The following is a 15,407-nucleotide window of genomic DNA, read 5'->3' as shown; positions in this document are numbered from 1 at the left end:
AGTCTGTGGCCAGAGAGTTCCAGAGGGCCAGCCAGGACACAGGATTTAAGTGATGCTTAGACCAGGCCTCAGCTGCCTGGGTGTATGACCTATGGTGGGTAGGGGATGATTAACACTGGGAGGGCTTCTGGGTTATCTAATTTGTATAAAGATAAGAGGTTACATTATGACAAGGGAGGTTCAATCAGGAACCACAAAATACAAATTTGCCCAATGCATGGGATCCCAGGTTCAGCCAGCCGAGGTGAGGGCGGGCAACGAGACAGGGATACTCAGGGGAGCTCTAGAGCAGGGCCTTGTCGCTGGAGCTTCCAGGCTTTATTAAAGCCCAGAGTAAGCACCCCCTCTTCTCCTCTTCTCTGTGAACTGATCCTCACGAGCATGAGCTTGCAGACACAACTTATAAAGCACAACTTTGCTCTTGCTTCCTTTGCCTGTTTTGTCCTTCACAGATTAGTTTTTGCTTCTGTCACCGCTGCTTCTGGTGAGAGTATCCCATGTCGGGAGGACCATTTGGCTTGTTCTGAATCCCAGGACAAACCTTTAAGTAAAATTGACACTTAAACTTAAGTAATAATTGAATGACATAAATCACAACCCTTGTGTGCTGCTCTTCCCTCCTGGCCACCTCACAACCAGCTGCAGAGCCTTTCCCTGGGACTCTGGTTGGACAAAGCATTGGCGCTACCCCTCTGCCCAGCAAAATTCGGCACCCCTGGCAGGCTCCTGCTGTCCTCATCCAAAGTCAGGTGTGATCTGTGCTGACAAAGAGGCAGTGTCTTTGGACGGGAGCCCCTTCTCAACTCCTCTGGCATTCTTCTCTTTCCCTTCCCCCTTTAAATGAAATGGGAATGCCACTGACGTGATGTCGTTTGCACTGCAGGATGACAGAACTGTTGTGTGAATACCATTGTATTTGCCAAATGGTCCACTCGTCATTTCAGAACAAACAAATGGATGGTGTCTGTAAGTCGGCAAACACTGGTGACATTTAGCCTTGTTTATGTTCCTTTCCTTTTGCTGCATATTTTTGGCACCAAAAGCTACTGTCTGAATCAACAGTGCCTCCGAAGCTGGAGAAAAGTCTGGTGGTAGCTTTCATTTTGGTTGCCATATTCATATTCTCTCTGGATTGCATGCTGCCTTCTGCCCAGAACTAAGCTTCGGGTGCAGAAGGGAGAGCAAGCACCCATTGGTTACTTAAACACACACACACACACGCACACACACATGTACACACACACACATACACACACACACATACATACACCTTCCCTCAGTAATAGGATTGGGAGGGAGCATAAAAAGATGGAGAAGGGATAGTGATGTCAGAGCACACATCGACATCCATGGATAAATACGGATGCTTCACGGCCCAACTATGCTGGAAGAAACAGAAGGTGCAACCCACATGACTGACATGAGCCTTGTGCAGGGGCCCGGTGCAATAAGTTTCAGGGACCCTGTGCTATAGTTTCAGCATCTACCTTCTTGGGCTGCTGAGCCAAAGTGATGGTTAGAAACGACAGCTGTCTAGAGACAGGCCACATCTTAGCCGTGGAAGGAATCAGGTTCTTTCTTAATTTTCAGATGTTGTCTGAAAAGCCCAGGTTTCAAATAAGTAGTAATTATCTCCTATTACTTAGCGCTGATCAACTGCACCTCTATGTCTAATTGCCAACCTGCTCTAATCATGGAGCCTATTCTTGCTTTAGCCAGAGACAGAGGGACCAAATTTTATAAATATTGCTTTATTGTCACAGTTTCATTAAATAATTAGGGAATGTGGCCCTGCCCTTGCTTTCAAATGCCTCTAGCCTAAATGATTTCTGGATTGTTTAATGAATCTGCACGTTTTCTTGCAGGTAAGTGACACCCCCTGTTCTAGTCGGTCTAGCTGGACTTGCCCTTGTCTGTTCGTGCTCCTCGGTGGCTATCTGCAGCTTGTTAATCGTGTAAAGTCAAGAGAAGAATGTATACACATATGTGTGTTGAATAAATAATTACTATTGGCATAGGTATGTGTATACACACGGCACACCAACCTACAGTATATATAGCAAAGAATCAGGAAGGCTAAAAATATTGCCCCATATGTTCCACCATTAGTCATGGATTGCAAGGGTTTAGTAACTTGAACGGGAGAGAAAATTCCCTCCAAGTCATGAATCCTGAGTGACAGATGCTGGTGGATTGGAGGTCCCTTCTCTGTGAGACGCTGATGGGGCCTGCTACACCAGCTCACCACAGCTTCTAGAGGTGGGCCCTGCGCTGGTCTCCTTGGCATTACTGCTTGTGTCTGATTGTCCTGTATTTTGTAACACTTTAGAAGAACACAGAAAAGTGCAGTAATTCTTTCTCCATAGTATTTAAGCAGTACTATTGCTAGTTGAATATTGTGTCAGGTTGTCATATTAACCAGGAACAGATGACAGTAAGATCCCAGTGAGCAGCACCTTGACACCCACAACTTTGAAACGGTGATTGAAGCAAATGTGTAAACTTGTACTGGGTTTCGTGTGCTTTGGAATAGAGTATTGTTGAAGTAATTAGACGATATATTAAGGTGTTCCTGGTAATGAAGGCATGTAAGTTATAATAATTGTAGCTTTCTGAATACGTGTCAAACTATATCTTTAAGTGTGCTGTATGCTGAGTTACAAGTTAGGTCATTTATGAATGGAATGTAAAACAATACTAAAAAATGCTTCAATAACTTATCTTGGTATTGCTAATAAAAAAAAAGCTGTGAAACATTAGTGCAGTTTGGAGTCATTATGTTAATTCAATCCACAACATCCCTCACCCCATGACATCCTTCTATCTGCTGGAAGCTTCTAGAGTACCTCCAGGGACAGTCTGCTGCCCCTGGCCCTCTCTCTGGAGGCCCTGCAAGGAACCTTCACAAACATGCAAAGGGAAGAGACCTTCCTTGTTGGGGGTGGCGACCGGGTGGGTGGGGAGAGACACAAGTGCCTAGAACCCACAGTTCTCATCCCTTAGGCATGGAGAATTGGGGTACAGAGTAGCCCACGGGGGAGGGTTGGGGTGCACACTCCAGTTTTTCTCAGCAAGCCCTAACATTTTCCCTCCATCCTGACAAGATTTGTTTTCAATGGACAGATATGCAGAACTCTTGGCATTTTGAGCTACTTTTGCCCGCTGAATGTTTGGAGTTGGACCTGTACTAGTTTTTCCGCAACCTGTCCACTAGCTTGATCATGCAAGGGGGTCGGGGGTCATACAGGAAGGGAGGGTTTTGCTTTTTTGCTTTTGCTGCCTAGTCATTTTGTTTGGTTCTCTTTCCCTCCCACTCACCCCCTGCCTCCATGAACTGGACTTTAGGGTTCTGCCCTTTACGCGGGGTTTCTAAGCTTGGGTCTGACTTGTCAGCTTCTGTATTCCATGCACACTCTTGTGACTTACCTAATCGGTTTTGAGGGGGAAATGCAGGACCTTCTCCCAGTGCCCAGCCCACCCTCCACACCTGCACAGAGTAGCCTGTGAGAGACAAGAGGCAGAAAGCCCAGCAGTGCCAGTTGGTTTACCTGGCTCCACATCGGGACACAGGACCAGGCTGCTTGCAACATACAGCATTTCTCATGAAAACTGTTCACACGATCCCAATCCCCAAGGCACAGGGCTGAGTCGGGTAGTCTCGTGTGTGTGTGTGTGTGTGTGTGTGTGTGTGTGTGTGTGTGTGTGTGGTGGTGGTGATGTGTGGTGGGGGAGGGGGTGCTTTAGGGAGGGGCGAGGTGAGATTGGAATTCCAAGTCTGGAAATTTGGGATGAGGCCCTGAATGAGAAATGCAGAGTGTGAAGGAAGAAGTTGCTGGCTTTCTCTGCCTACAACTGCTTTTGATACAGCCAGCTCATGTGCGGCTGAGAACCTCACTGTGGCTGCCAGGGGCTAAAGTGTTGGATCCCGGAGCTCGTGGCCCCCCGGGGGGAGCAGCCAGCTCCCGCAGCACCAGGGTTCAGATTGAGCCTAGATGGTACTAATTGGGTTCAGCCTTATTCCAGGGTGCACAAGATCAGGGGAAGAGATTGAACTTTGTCCTTTTCTGCGTCCCTTCCTCCCAACACCCCCAAGTCCTGCTGTATCCCTTGCACAGTCATCGTATCTATCCTTTCACATCACGCTGCACCTTCCCAGCCAGGCTCACAGCCATTTCCGCATTAAGAAACAATGTTTCCAGTTCCCCCAGGTGGGGTTCCCTTCTGTTCATTCTCTCTGTGGGGACGGCCCCCTCTCTGCACCCCTGCCTCTCTGCCTGGAGGCTGGGGCTTGGCTGAAGATTGCTGGGGCTTGTGTGCCCTGCTCTGGGGGACACTTGGCCACGGATTGCTCGTCATTGCTCACCCTGCACTCTCCAAGAACCCTGGCTGACAGATCTGCACCAGCCTTGCCAGTGTGGCAGGAGAAGGACTCTGGGGTCCAGGGGAGAGTGAATGACTGGGTCTCGGGAGCTTTGGCAGCAGGGAAGGAAGTGTCGCTGCAGGGAGCAGCTCGTCCCGGCTCCAGGAGATGACAGTGGGAAGGTTCCCCAGAGTCACAGACCCAGGAGTTCGCTTGTCTTTTCTCTTCCTTCACCAGGGCCCAATCTGCAAAGGGGGTGCTCTCGTTTCCGCTTCTGAAACAGTGGGTATTTCCTGAGTCGCTCCCCAGAGCAGGCGCTCAGGCTTCTAGGATACCTTTGTGGATTCTTATTCTCCTCTTCTGGAGTTCCAGCCTCCTCCTCCTCCTTCCTCCCTTCTGCTTGGGCGAATCCTGGCGGGGGCTGCCAGGAAGCTGATGCAGTCAGGCCTCTGAAATAAGTTGGTTTCATTCATTCCCCAGCTCCCTGCTGAGGATTCTGGCTGCCCTCATCCTTCCACCACCCTCTCCTAGGATTACAAGATCCCTCCTGGGGCAACCATACACCTCACCTATTGGATCTATCTACCCTGGGCCTTCCAGCCTAGACTCTTCCCGAGAAAGGGTCCAGGCTGGGTGTGACAGACTCTTAGTGTGAGTGGCAGGAGGGGACTGTGGCTTCCCGTGTGACTGTGTCTTTGAACCCATCGAGGCATGATGTGTAATAGCTTCGATGACTTTTGCCATAGCACAGTGGGTAGGGCGTTTGCCTTGCACGTGGCTGACCCAGGTTTGATTCCTCTGTCCCTCTCAGAGAGCCCAGCAAGCTACCGAGAGTATCCTGCCCGCACAGCAGAGCCTGGCAATCTCCCCATGGCGTATTTGATATGCCAAAAACAGTAACAACAAGTCTCACAACGGAGACATTACTGCTCGAGCAAATAGATGAACAACAGGAGGACAGTGTTACAGTGCTACATTTTCTGGTGGGTGGTGGTGGTGGAGGGGGAATTACCTAGACTTTGGGAGATGATGATGATGATGATGATGATGATGATGATGATGATGATGATGATGATGGCTCCTGGATAGCCACTTTTCTCTTAAAGAAACCTCCCATCGAGGAAATGACTTTCCTGAATGTGTACCGACCCGTGGGCAGTGGTGCCCCCGCTTGAGTGACTTGTGTCTCTGGAGCAAACAGTGTGCATGTTCAGGTTGGAGTGGAGGAACTGTGCACAGCTATTCCATGAACAAAAATAGCCATTTGTGTGCCTGGACCTGGGCCGGCCGCGTGAGGAGTGTGTCTCTCATGCTCTTTGTGGCGTCGTCCAGACACACCCATCTAATGGTAACCCACAGCTCCCAAGGTTGAGTTTTCTTTCTGAACTTCAGTTGTTGTCAAATTAATATAATATGCTCTCAATTATCCACATAAAAGGAGAAAGGCAACCAAGCAGGGAGAGCAAATTTGCAATTAATTTACCAAATTATTGCTCTTTTTCATGATGGACAGGTCGCTTTTCTCTTTCCACTCAAGGTTTTGTATGTGCTAGGGGGAGAGCTAGGGCAGAGCAATGCCCCATGCCTGGGGACATTCTTCCTGGATACAGAGTGGCCTCTGCCCACGATTAGGCTCACGTTAAGTTGAACTTTTACCTGTCAAGGCAAGACTCATTGCTATCTCCTGAGTGCCCCTTGCTGACCTAGTCGGGGCTTCCCTGAGGGAGGAGGTCAAAGCAGTCCCTGATGAAATGACTTGGGTGAGAGTGCTTTGTGGGGTGGGGTTAATCCCAGGAAGCAGGAGGGAATGGAGGGTGGAGGGAACAAGATGACGGAGGAAATGAAGAGGTGGATTCAAGGGAGTTGTCTTTGCTGGGTTCAACTCCTCTAACAGACATCGTAGAGATCATTCCAGAATTACCCCCTCTGCCTGCTGCAGAAGCTGAGGCTCAAACTACCTCCCTTAATAGCCAGTGGCCACGCAGAGAATCACTCGGCTTAGGGCATGCCCAGAAACGAAAAGGGAAGGGGTGAGCACCAATTGTACCCAGTGTGAATATATTTATACCCTTGGCATAAGGTCTGAAGGCTGCACACCTGCCGGAACCTAGGTCAAGGACAGATGCCTATTCCAGGTTCTTAAGTGAAGAGAGAATTGATGGTCAAGGCTGAGATGTACAGTGTCTCCCAGCTGAGGCACAGGCTTCCTGCAGGCTGGGTGGGTGGGCTGATCCCAGCCAGATTTAGGGGATCGAGAATCTGCCTGCAGTTGTATCCAGGGGCTTGGACAACTCCTACTCTGTTTTAGGAGCTGTCTGTCCAGTAGTAGAAGGTGAGAGCAGGCTGGGGTGGGGGAAAGGGGCCCTCATCCACTCTCCAAGGTTCTGCCTGCTTTCAGGATCCTTTCTAGTGCAGACTGTTCAGCTGGCCTTTTAAGACTCAGTCGATTCTAGCTAGAGCCATCACAGCATCATTTACCCAGGCCCAGGGCACAAGAATCCAGCAGTGCCCCCACAAACACACCAACACATGGGGCTTCCAGCTGGGCGAGATGGGTTTGTCATGGGGCCCAACGCTTGGGAATACTTGCCTTAGGTGAGGACGTTTTTGTTCATTCTCAAGTAGAACATTGAGAATCTTTTGCTAATTCTGGAAGTCAGCTCAAACATTTTATTTTCAAAAGGGAGTTGATTCCGAGCTCTGCTGGCACAGCCTTGGTGCCCCTTAAGTACCATGAAGGTGGTCCTGGTAGACCCAGCGTTTCTGGGCCCCCACTGCATCATTGCATTATCATGCTCTAGCATTGAAGTGTCCAGCCTGGCTGACCAGTTGTCTCCAGGAGTGGACTCTGGGTGTGCTGAGCATTGCTTTGGAGGCTTCCCCAATAATAAAGAATAGAGAAGAGTGATAAAACAGGATTTGGGGGGTCCCTGGAAGTGCCAAGGGCCCTGATGGACTATTCTTTTCACTTTCCAAACTACTGTGTTCACAAGTGAACTTGAGCATTTGTAGTTTTCACTTAAGGATGCCTCAAGGACTCTCCAGATACTAATGGGATAACCAAGTCAGTCTGCCTTTCGTGGAGGTGTGTGACGGTCCCCAAACAGCTTTCTCACCCACCACGTCTAGACAGGGGAAATGGGCACAGAGAGGAGGGGGCCTCCTCACTCCATCCTGGGACCCAGCAGCACCCCCTTCTGAGCCATCTTTCCACTCAGGTTTCTTGGGCAATCCCGGTCACTACTGGCTGCCCAGTGTCCCTGCTCAGGAACACTATGTGCTCTTGCTCTTCCCAAGCACATGTCCCTCAAGCCCGTGGCCTTTTGCTTTCCAAGTGAAAATAACTTGATGGTCTCAGATTTGTCCATTCATCAAAAGACATGCTTGTGCATCTCCTGAATCCTAAGAGAGGAAATGAACAGGGGTGAGTAAGTTGGAGATTTTTTGGAGAAAAAAAAATTGGAGAAAAATATGGTTACTTTTCCATGCCACACTGGCCCCAGGCAGAGCTTCTCTGTGAACTCAGCAGTCCTGACACCCTGCCAAGGACTTGGGTGGGGGCACTGCAAAGCACAGGGCTCCCCACCCCACACCACTTGTCCTTGCTTGCCCCTCCTTGTTCTGAAAGCCTCTGCCAGGAGGATTTGTCCCATCCTAGGGGAGTCAGGTGAGAACCAAGTGCAAAAGACACCATGTTTGAGCTATTTTCCCCCACTTTCTGATGCTACAAAGGAATTACCATGAGAAGATTTAAAAAAAAAACATTTTATTCAGTGGACAGTGAGCAGGACCTGGATTCCTAGTCCAGCGGCTTCTGTCTTCTGTGAAGATAGGACTTGTGCAGCATCCTGAGGTCACAATTTAAGTCACAGGGCATTTTCCTAAAGACTATGGGGGGTAAAATCTCTTGCAAAGCAAATGATTGCCTTTCACACCACAGGTTTGACACCTGACTTTCCCTGTCCATGAGGTGAGATGGAGCTGTAAAATCCCAGCTCCTTTTGTTTGTTTGTTTGTTTCTTTGGTGACCACACCTAGTGGTGCTTGGGGCTCACTCCTGGCTCTGTACTCAGGGATCACCCCTGGCAGGGCTCAGGGGACCATATGTGGTGCTGGGGGATAGAACCTGAACCTGGATCTGCAGCATGCAAGGTGAGCACCCTACCCACTGCACTATCACTGCTCCCCCCTCCCCCACTCTCTTTTTAATATGGCAGGAGGTGGGGGGGGGCAGGGATGTGGCAAGATTAGATAAGGCAGGCTGACCTCTGTGTTCTGGGACACAGAAGAGGGGCAGGTCTTTGATTCTGGGTTGGGCATGAATATTCTCCATCTGGTAGGCCAAAGTGTTCCCAGCTGACAATCTCATGGCAGGACTGCCCCTCCCCCCACTCCCAGGGGGACCTGCAGGCCTTGGAATCCCCAGACTGAACATCATTTTGTCTTATTCAGGTATCTCCAGGGCAGTCTGGAGGGACAGGAAAGCCCACAGATCCTGGGCGGGGTGGCAAAGGAAGGAGAAAAAGCAAGCCACAGGGAATGAGAGCAAAGTAGGGCAGAGCGTGAGGAAGGCAGAGACAAGGAGCCTGAGAGGCGGAGAAGGAGAAGCAGAGATGGTAGGTGGGCTCACGGGAGGAGAGAGAGGCTTGGAAGAAAGCCGGAGAGGGGCCAAGAGAAGTGAAGAAAAGGTAAGATTGACAGAGACAAAAGATGGAAGGAGGGTGAGGGCGAGGGAAGAGTGAAGGAAAGGGAGCAAGGCGAGGGAAGAGAAGGAAATCTGCAGCTTCCAGGAAGAGTATTGCAAAGCTCCGTGTAGAGGTGGAGGGAAAATGAGAAAGGGCAAAGCCACGGAGGCAGGCAGGGGCAGGAGGGAAACTAGGGACATTGGTGGAGGGAGGGGGACACTGGGGAAGGGATGGATGCTTGATCATTGTACTCCTTCAACTCAGTCATGAATAACTTTTATAACTTGGTAATTCATGGTGACTCAATACTTTTTTTTATTTTTTATTTTTTGGGTCACACCTGGTGCTTACACAGGGATTACTCCTGTCTCTGCATTCAAGAATTACTCCTGGCGGTGCTCAGGGGACCATATGGGATGCTGGGAATCGAACCTGAGTTGGCTGTGTGCAAGGCAAACGCTCTACCTGCTTTGCTATTGCTCCAGCCCCCTCAATACATTTTTTTTTAAATAAAAGAAATCAGCAGCAATGAGAGAACAGGACTGAGTAGAACCTTCCAGAGGTTGCCCCCATTTGCAGCATGGCCTGGTCTGATCTAGGGGCCACTGCAGTGGGTGCGGGGTGCGCAAAGGCTCTTGTGAGAAGGTTGAGGGAAATGTGGGGTTGGGAGATGCCTGATGTGGCACCTGGTCCCACAGGCCTGGCGTTCCAGAAGCTGCCTCCTCCCCCTGCTCCCTTCCACCAGTTTCAGGAGGAAATGCTGCAGCTTAATCAGAATTATTTACAAGATAATGGTCCATTGTTTGCACTAAGACAGATGTTGTCTGTGGGAACTTTGTGTTTTATGCTCTTTTCCCTGCTCTGCCTTCACTGGGTGCAGATGGGATCCAAGTAATGTGAGTTATTATTCCTGGGCCTGGAAATTTGGAGGCGCCTCCATCCTAGTTTGGGTACCGCACAGGCTGGGCCGGGTGGGCTACAGGGGGGCAGGCAGGGTCTCTGTCCTCTTCTGGCCCTGGGGAGCAGCCTGTGATTAAGAAGGTCTCGCTTCCTCAAGGGGCGGGCCGCTGCAATTGCCTTGTCTAGTGGGCAGGAAGGACGCGCTCTGATTAAAATGCACTTGCTGGTGGTTGAGTCAAGAGGTCACCACTGACATCTCAAATGAGGGTGGCCATCTGGGCCTCTTCTTGCCAAAGGAAAGAATGGCCCCCACCTTGATATATATAAGTGAACTTCCTTTTGGTCTTCTGAGGGCACTTTGGGGGGTTAGGCCTGGACTAGTGGATCCCTCTGTCCTCCACCCAGAGTGGGGTTGGCCAAATGACCATCTCTGCACCTCCTTGCCCAGGGAAACAGCAGTTCCAATTGGATGGGTGGGGTGGGAAGCGCTTCCCTTTCTAGATTTCTCATCCCACCTAGCTCTGGTGGGGTGCCCTGGTTTCCCTTCATCCTGAGGGGAAGCCCCAGAAGCCAGCTGGTCCTTCTGACTCACAGTACTTGCTGCACCCCCGAGTCCTGGCCATCACCTCCCATTTTATGGAAAAGGAAATAGCCCAAAGGTTCTAGGCAATCTTCCTAGCAAGGTAACTTCTTTTTACCCCATGGAAAACCCTGTCCGCTCTACAGGTTGTCCCGATCCCTTGAGAGGTTCTCTGGACCCTGTGCTCAGGGCAGAGGACAGCTGTCCTGCAGCAGGAGGAGAGGAATTTCCTGAGATGTACTCATCTCTGCCGAACCCAGAGCCTGGCAAACAGCCATGCTCACTGGATGAAGTCATTGGTATTCTTGGTATTGACCACGTTTATAATAGGTTGTGTTTCCAAAATCAAACTTGAATAGAAAAGTACAAATATAGAAAACAGTCACATTTGGATGTTAAATCTAACCAATGGGAGAAGCGGAAAAGATCTTTTCTGGACAATGAAGCAGGACTGGGCCTGTCATATGCACTGGTCAGGGGAAGTCTTAGACAGCGTGGGGTCCCGGACCTGACCACTCCCCAGAGACCTCTGAGAACTTATCCAGAAACCAGTTCTAATCCAGAGGTTTTGTGCCACGCAGAGCCCAGTGTGTTGGCATTGGTGCTTAAGGAAGATGACTGCTCCCCCTCATCTCCTCCAGCCCCAGGACTGACCCCCTGAGCGCTCCCTGCAGGGGCTGGTCCTCTGAGCCATCCCCGCATCTGCCAAGTGTATTTTTAGACAATAAACACTGGGACCAACTCCCGTTCTAAGTGCCATATCGATGATCATGCAAATGACATTCTTTCGTTTAATCCTCATAACATTCCCACGAGGCAGATGTCATTATTCTTCTTCCCATTTTACATACGCAGAAATGGAGGCACCCCGGCGATGAATCAGCAAGGAGGTGAGTGAGCTCCAAGGCAGGCGATGAGGCCTTTTCTGTCTCCCCTGGCGATGTTTCCCAAATGCCTCTCATCCTTGTTTGAGATTCATCAGAAATCAATCAATGAATACAGACAAATGTCCTATTGGTGCCACCTTGGAGCTCTCGGTCCAAGAAGAGGGCAAGAGGCGATTCCCAGCTGAGATTCCAGCCCCAGACAGAATCCGGGTCCTCCGCTTGCAGCTCAGGGCGCTGGGGGGCGCACGTGTGCCTCGGGCGACCCAGCCAGATTTCTTCCTGGGCCCCCACCCAGTACTCACCTCTCCATAAATGAAGCAGTTCATGTGGCATCACCCCAGATCACCATCTCCCAGGCTGGGCATCACTCCTCAGCACAAATTTCAAATCAGTTAATTCCCGGCCTCAGGGCAACAGCGGCCGCCTCCTCCCTGTGGACTTGAGAGGGTCTGGAGGAAGCCTGACCCCTCCTCACCTTGTGCTTGTTCCCTGGGGTCCAGGTGGGGGCGAGGGGAGAGTGGGTGGCCCTCCCCCTCGAACTGCCCCAGCCCAGCCCCAGCTGTGAAAGCAGCAGAGGTCAGACTGGGATAATATTTATCAACCTTATTCTCACTGTGTCAGGCTCTGCCCGAAACCCAGCGTCACAGGAGATCACAGATCAAGTCTTTTAAGGTCCCACAGAGCCGCCTCACATGTGACCAATTACCTCTGTCAAACAGGGGAAGAGGTTCCGCCTCGGTGGGTGGGATCTGAACTTGAGTTTGCAGAGGTCGCCGACTGCATCTCGGGCCTTTGAGCCTGTCACTCCCCTATAGCCAGACCTTTTCTGTTAAAACTGTTTAAATTACAAACCAGTAATAAAAGGATCATATGTGTTTCCCACCGAACAGGTTCTTTAGGGCTATTATGATAATTAAAAACATATGGAGCCTGTGCCAGTCAGAGGAAACCGCAGATGTACAAATTAGGTATTATAGAAGGGGTTGCTGCTTTTGCCCTTTTAAAAACGTCAAGCCGGAGAAGTTTAAAGAGATAAAATGGCAATTGTGCAGATAGTAGGTAGCATTTTGGTTTTGGAATTGTTGCATATATAAACCCTTTTCTTTAGACTTAATAGGAATAAACAGTTCCTAATAGGAGAAAGTGGGGAGAGAACGCTGGGGAGGCCTGGATGGGGAGGTGGGCGGGGGTGGGGGGTGGGGGATGGACAGCAACATTATCCACCTCACAAGGTCTTGGTTACCACAAAATCATCTACATTTTTTATGACATTGTTCAGCACAGACAAAGAGGATCCTATTTATTAAATATTGAATTATATGAAAATTGGATTGATGGGAGCAAAGATAAGGATTTCTTTATGTTAAACTTTCTGCTTTTTGAAAGGCAAAGATGCTAGTATTGATTCATCCAGAAATAGTCATTTGTTTTAATTTAAAATATGCAATTGATTTTGAGAGGGTGATAAATACAGCTAATAAAAAAATAAAAAGTCGGAGGATTTCCCTATCTCCCACCCATGCAACGGCTCTGCAGCCCGGTGTTCAGGGCAAAGCATGTTTTATTGAGTTGCCACATGCCACACTGGGAAGGGAGCTGGGTTGGCAGGGCCCTGGCAACTGCAGCTATGCTCTGGGATGGCTGGAACCCTGGACCCTGGGTCTTGGGCTGGGGAAGGGGATTAGAAGCCATGCCTGTAGCTCTCTCCTATTTCTGCTGCAGAAACCCATTCATACTGCTAGCTCCAAGGGAGGAGATAACTCTCAGTGCCTCCAGAGAACATTTCCGCCCCCCAACCCTGACAGGGACCATCCCCACAAGAGCCAGGACAGTCTCACCCCAGACCTGTACCCTTCCATCCACCTCCTCCTTGGGTGTCTTCGTAGGGAAGTTCAGTAAAGAGCCAAGTTACCAATGAGTGGGTCTAGTGAGCACTGAGGTCTAGGGGCTGGAGCACGCGAGCACCCAGAATGTACAGAACCCGGCGAGTAAGCACCAAGAGTCGTGGTCATCATGAGTGACACTTCTGTGTGGAGGGGCGCTTGTCCCCCTGAACCTGAGGCTTTGCTTTCATCTTTGCAATCACCCACCATCAAGCCAGGGCTGAAAACACTGCATACAATAAGATCCTTTGAGAGACTCCAGGTTCACCTACTTCCAGAATTCTTCCCTGTTATTATTATTGCTGTGGTCTTTGATGGTGGTGACTCATTTATGAGTTAAACCTTTTTGTAAGTATGCATGTAGAAGAAACAGAGTACATACATATAGGCTGGGTCTAGTCTTTGTTTGCCAAGGCATCTCAAACAAACTCTGGAGGGGGAGGGTCTGGGAGTCTGGGCTCTTCAAGAGTGTGGACTTCATGGCCACATTCACACCTGGCCTGAACCCATACCCTCTCAAGAGCACCAGGGGCATCGTGTCCTGCTGTGCTCTCTCTTCGGGGATAAGGCTGTGACTCAAACCTACCCCTGGTTGGCAGGGCTGCTAACCTGCCCACAAATCTCCTGAGCAGAATCAGTTAGAGAAAGGTTCTTAAACGTTCACTCGGCTCCACATGCACAGTCTATTAACTGGGCATAGCACTGGGGATTTCTGCCCTGCTCCCCACCCTACTCATTCACACGCACACAAAACACACACACACACACACACACACACACACACATCTTGTCGCCTTCAACCTTATTCTATGGGAACCTTCTCAAACAAGCTAGTGGGATGGGATTCAGAAATTTCCCCAGAGTAACCCAACACGTTCCTCCCCACTCACACAGGCATGCGGGAGGTGGGGAGGTGGTGGGCGAGCAGACAGCCGGAAGTCAGCCCTTTCTTCTCCCCATGAGTGATAGCAAGTGTGCGCCGCTATTGCACATGTAGGTATTACCACTTTAACTTTTACTGAGGTAAAATAACACCTTGTCACTCAGTGCAAGTACCAATCACAAAATGAATTAATTGTAATAACTGTTGTCAACAGAACAAAGGACTTGTTGCTTTCCTAAGCAGATTTCAGCGCCACTGAGAACTGTATACAAGCGTTCCCATTGGACAGGCTGGTGGAAACCAGTCAGAACATAATTGTATCTGTCTGTCTCTTGACTTTGTTTTAAAGGGCTAAGGAATCAAGTTAAAAACCTATATTTTAAACATATCAATAAATATACCCCTTTTTGTATTTGTGACATCTCCTCAAAAAAACATGGAGTCTTTAATAAATCGGCCATGAAAATAGCATTTGCTGCTGATGGTACAAATAAGGGGCAGCTGGAGAAGCTGCCTGTTGATTCTAAGTCATGAAGGGAATTATGCCCAATTACCCTCCCATGAAACACCCTCTCATTTCTGGGAGTTATCAAAACACGTCCCGTGGACAAGCGGTCAGCTGTCCCTTCTCCCCTCCAAAGAGGGCTCCCCCTTCCCCCCTATCCCCTCGCAGCCCACGGCTCTCCTAACCCGCCTCCACACTGACAACGATGGGCAGGCAGGCATATTTGGCATCAGACTCCCTTTACAGTCACCTTCCTCAATTTTCTTGGATTTTGCTTTTTCATATTTTAGCACAGTTTTCCTCTACTAATCTTGGTGGGTACACCGTGCTTAAAAAAGTGGCATCCTGGGAAGGTGGTGGGCATGGGGGAGGGGGTGCCCCTACAGAGTTGAATTTCCTGCCATTGGAGTTGGGAGCTGGGTGACCTGTGAGATGAGGTGGCATGTGTCTGTGGTCTACTATGGCTGTGAGGAGGTCAGAAGAAACCACAGTCACTGTGTTTTACCCACAGCGAAGGGTCAAGATGACCAGAGGACCAGAGCCCTATTCCCTGAGGACCCTGGACAGCTTGGGAGGATAGCTCCCTCCCCACCACCTTTTGGGCTCTGACTCTGCACTCCTCTTCTTCCGGTCCTGCCTCCTCCTTCCCGCTTTTCATCCTTCCTGCCATGCCAGCTTCATCCTGAGGGCTCAGGTCACTCCACAGGCACAAGTCTCCTCCATA

General features: G+C 49.8%; 1 protein-coding gene across 9 annotated transcripts in view; it reads left to right on the top strand.

The window, feature by feature from the left end:
• Positions 1-15,407, top strand: part of ZNF536 (zinc finger protein 536) — a 440,212-nt gene that overhangs the window by 300,524 nt on the left and 124,281 nt on the right. Inside the window, exon 8 of one of the 9 annotated variants that reach the window (XM_056135851.1) lies at positions 1,866-2,749. The exons of the other annotated variants lie outside the window; for them this stretch is intronic. Coding sequence (XP_055991826.1) covers positions 1,866-1,873 — 8 coding nt within the window. The 3' untranslated portion in view covers positions 1,874-2,749. Of the gene's footprint in view, positions 1-1,865; positions 2,750-15,407 lie in introns of those variants that run through there. 9 annotated transcript variants of the gene reach the window in all.

Source organism: Sorex fumeus, unplaced genomic scaffold, assembly GCF_029834395.1.
Source record: "Sorex fumeus unplaced genomic scaffold, SorFum_2.1 ptg000122l, whole genome shotgun sequence".
Taxonomy (NCBI): Eukaryota; Metazoa; Chordata; class Mammalia; order Eulipotyphla; family Soricidae; genus Sorex; species Sorex fumeus.
Note: the sequence above shows the minus strand (reverse complement) of the source record. Positions and strands in the feature narration are given on the sequence as shown.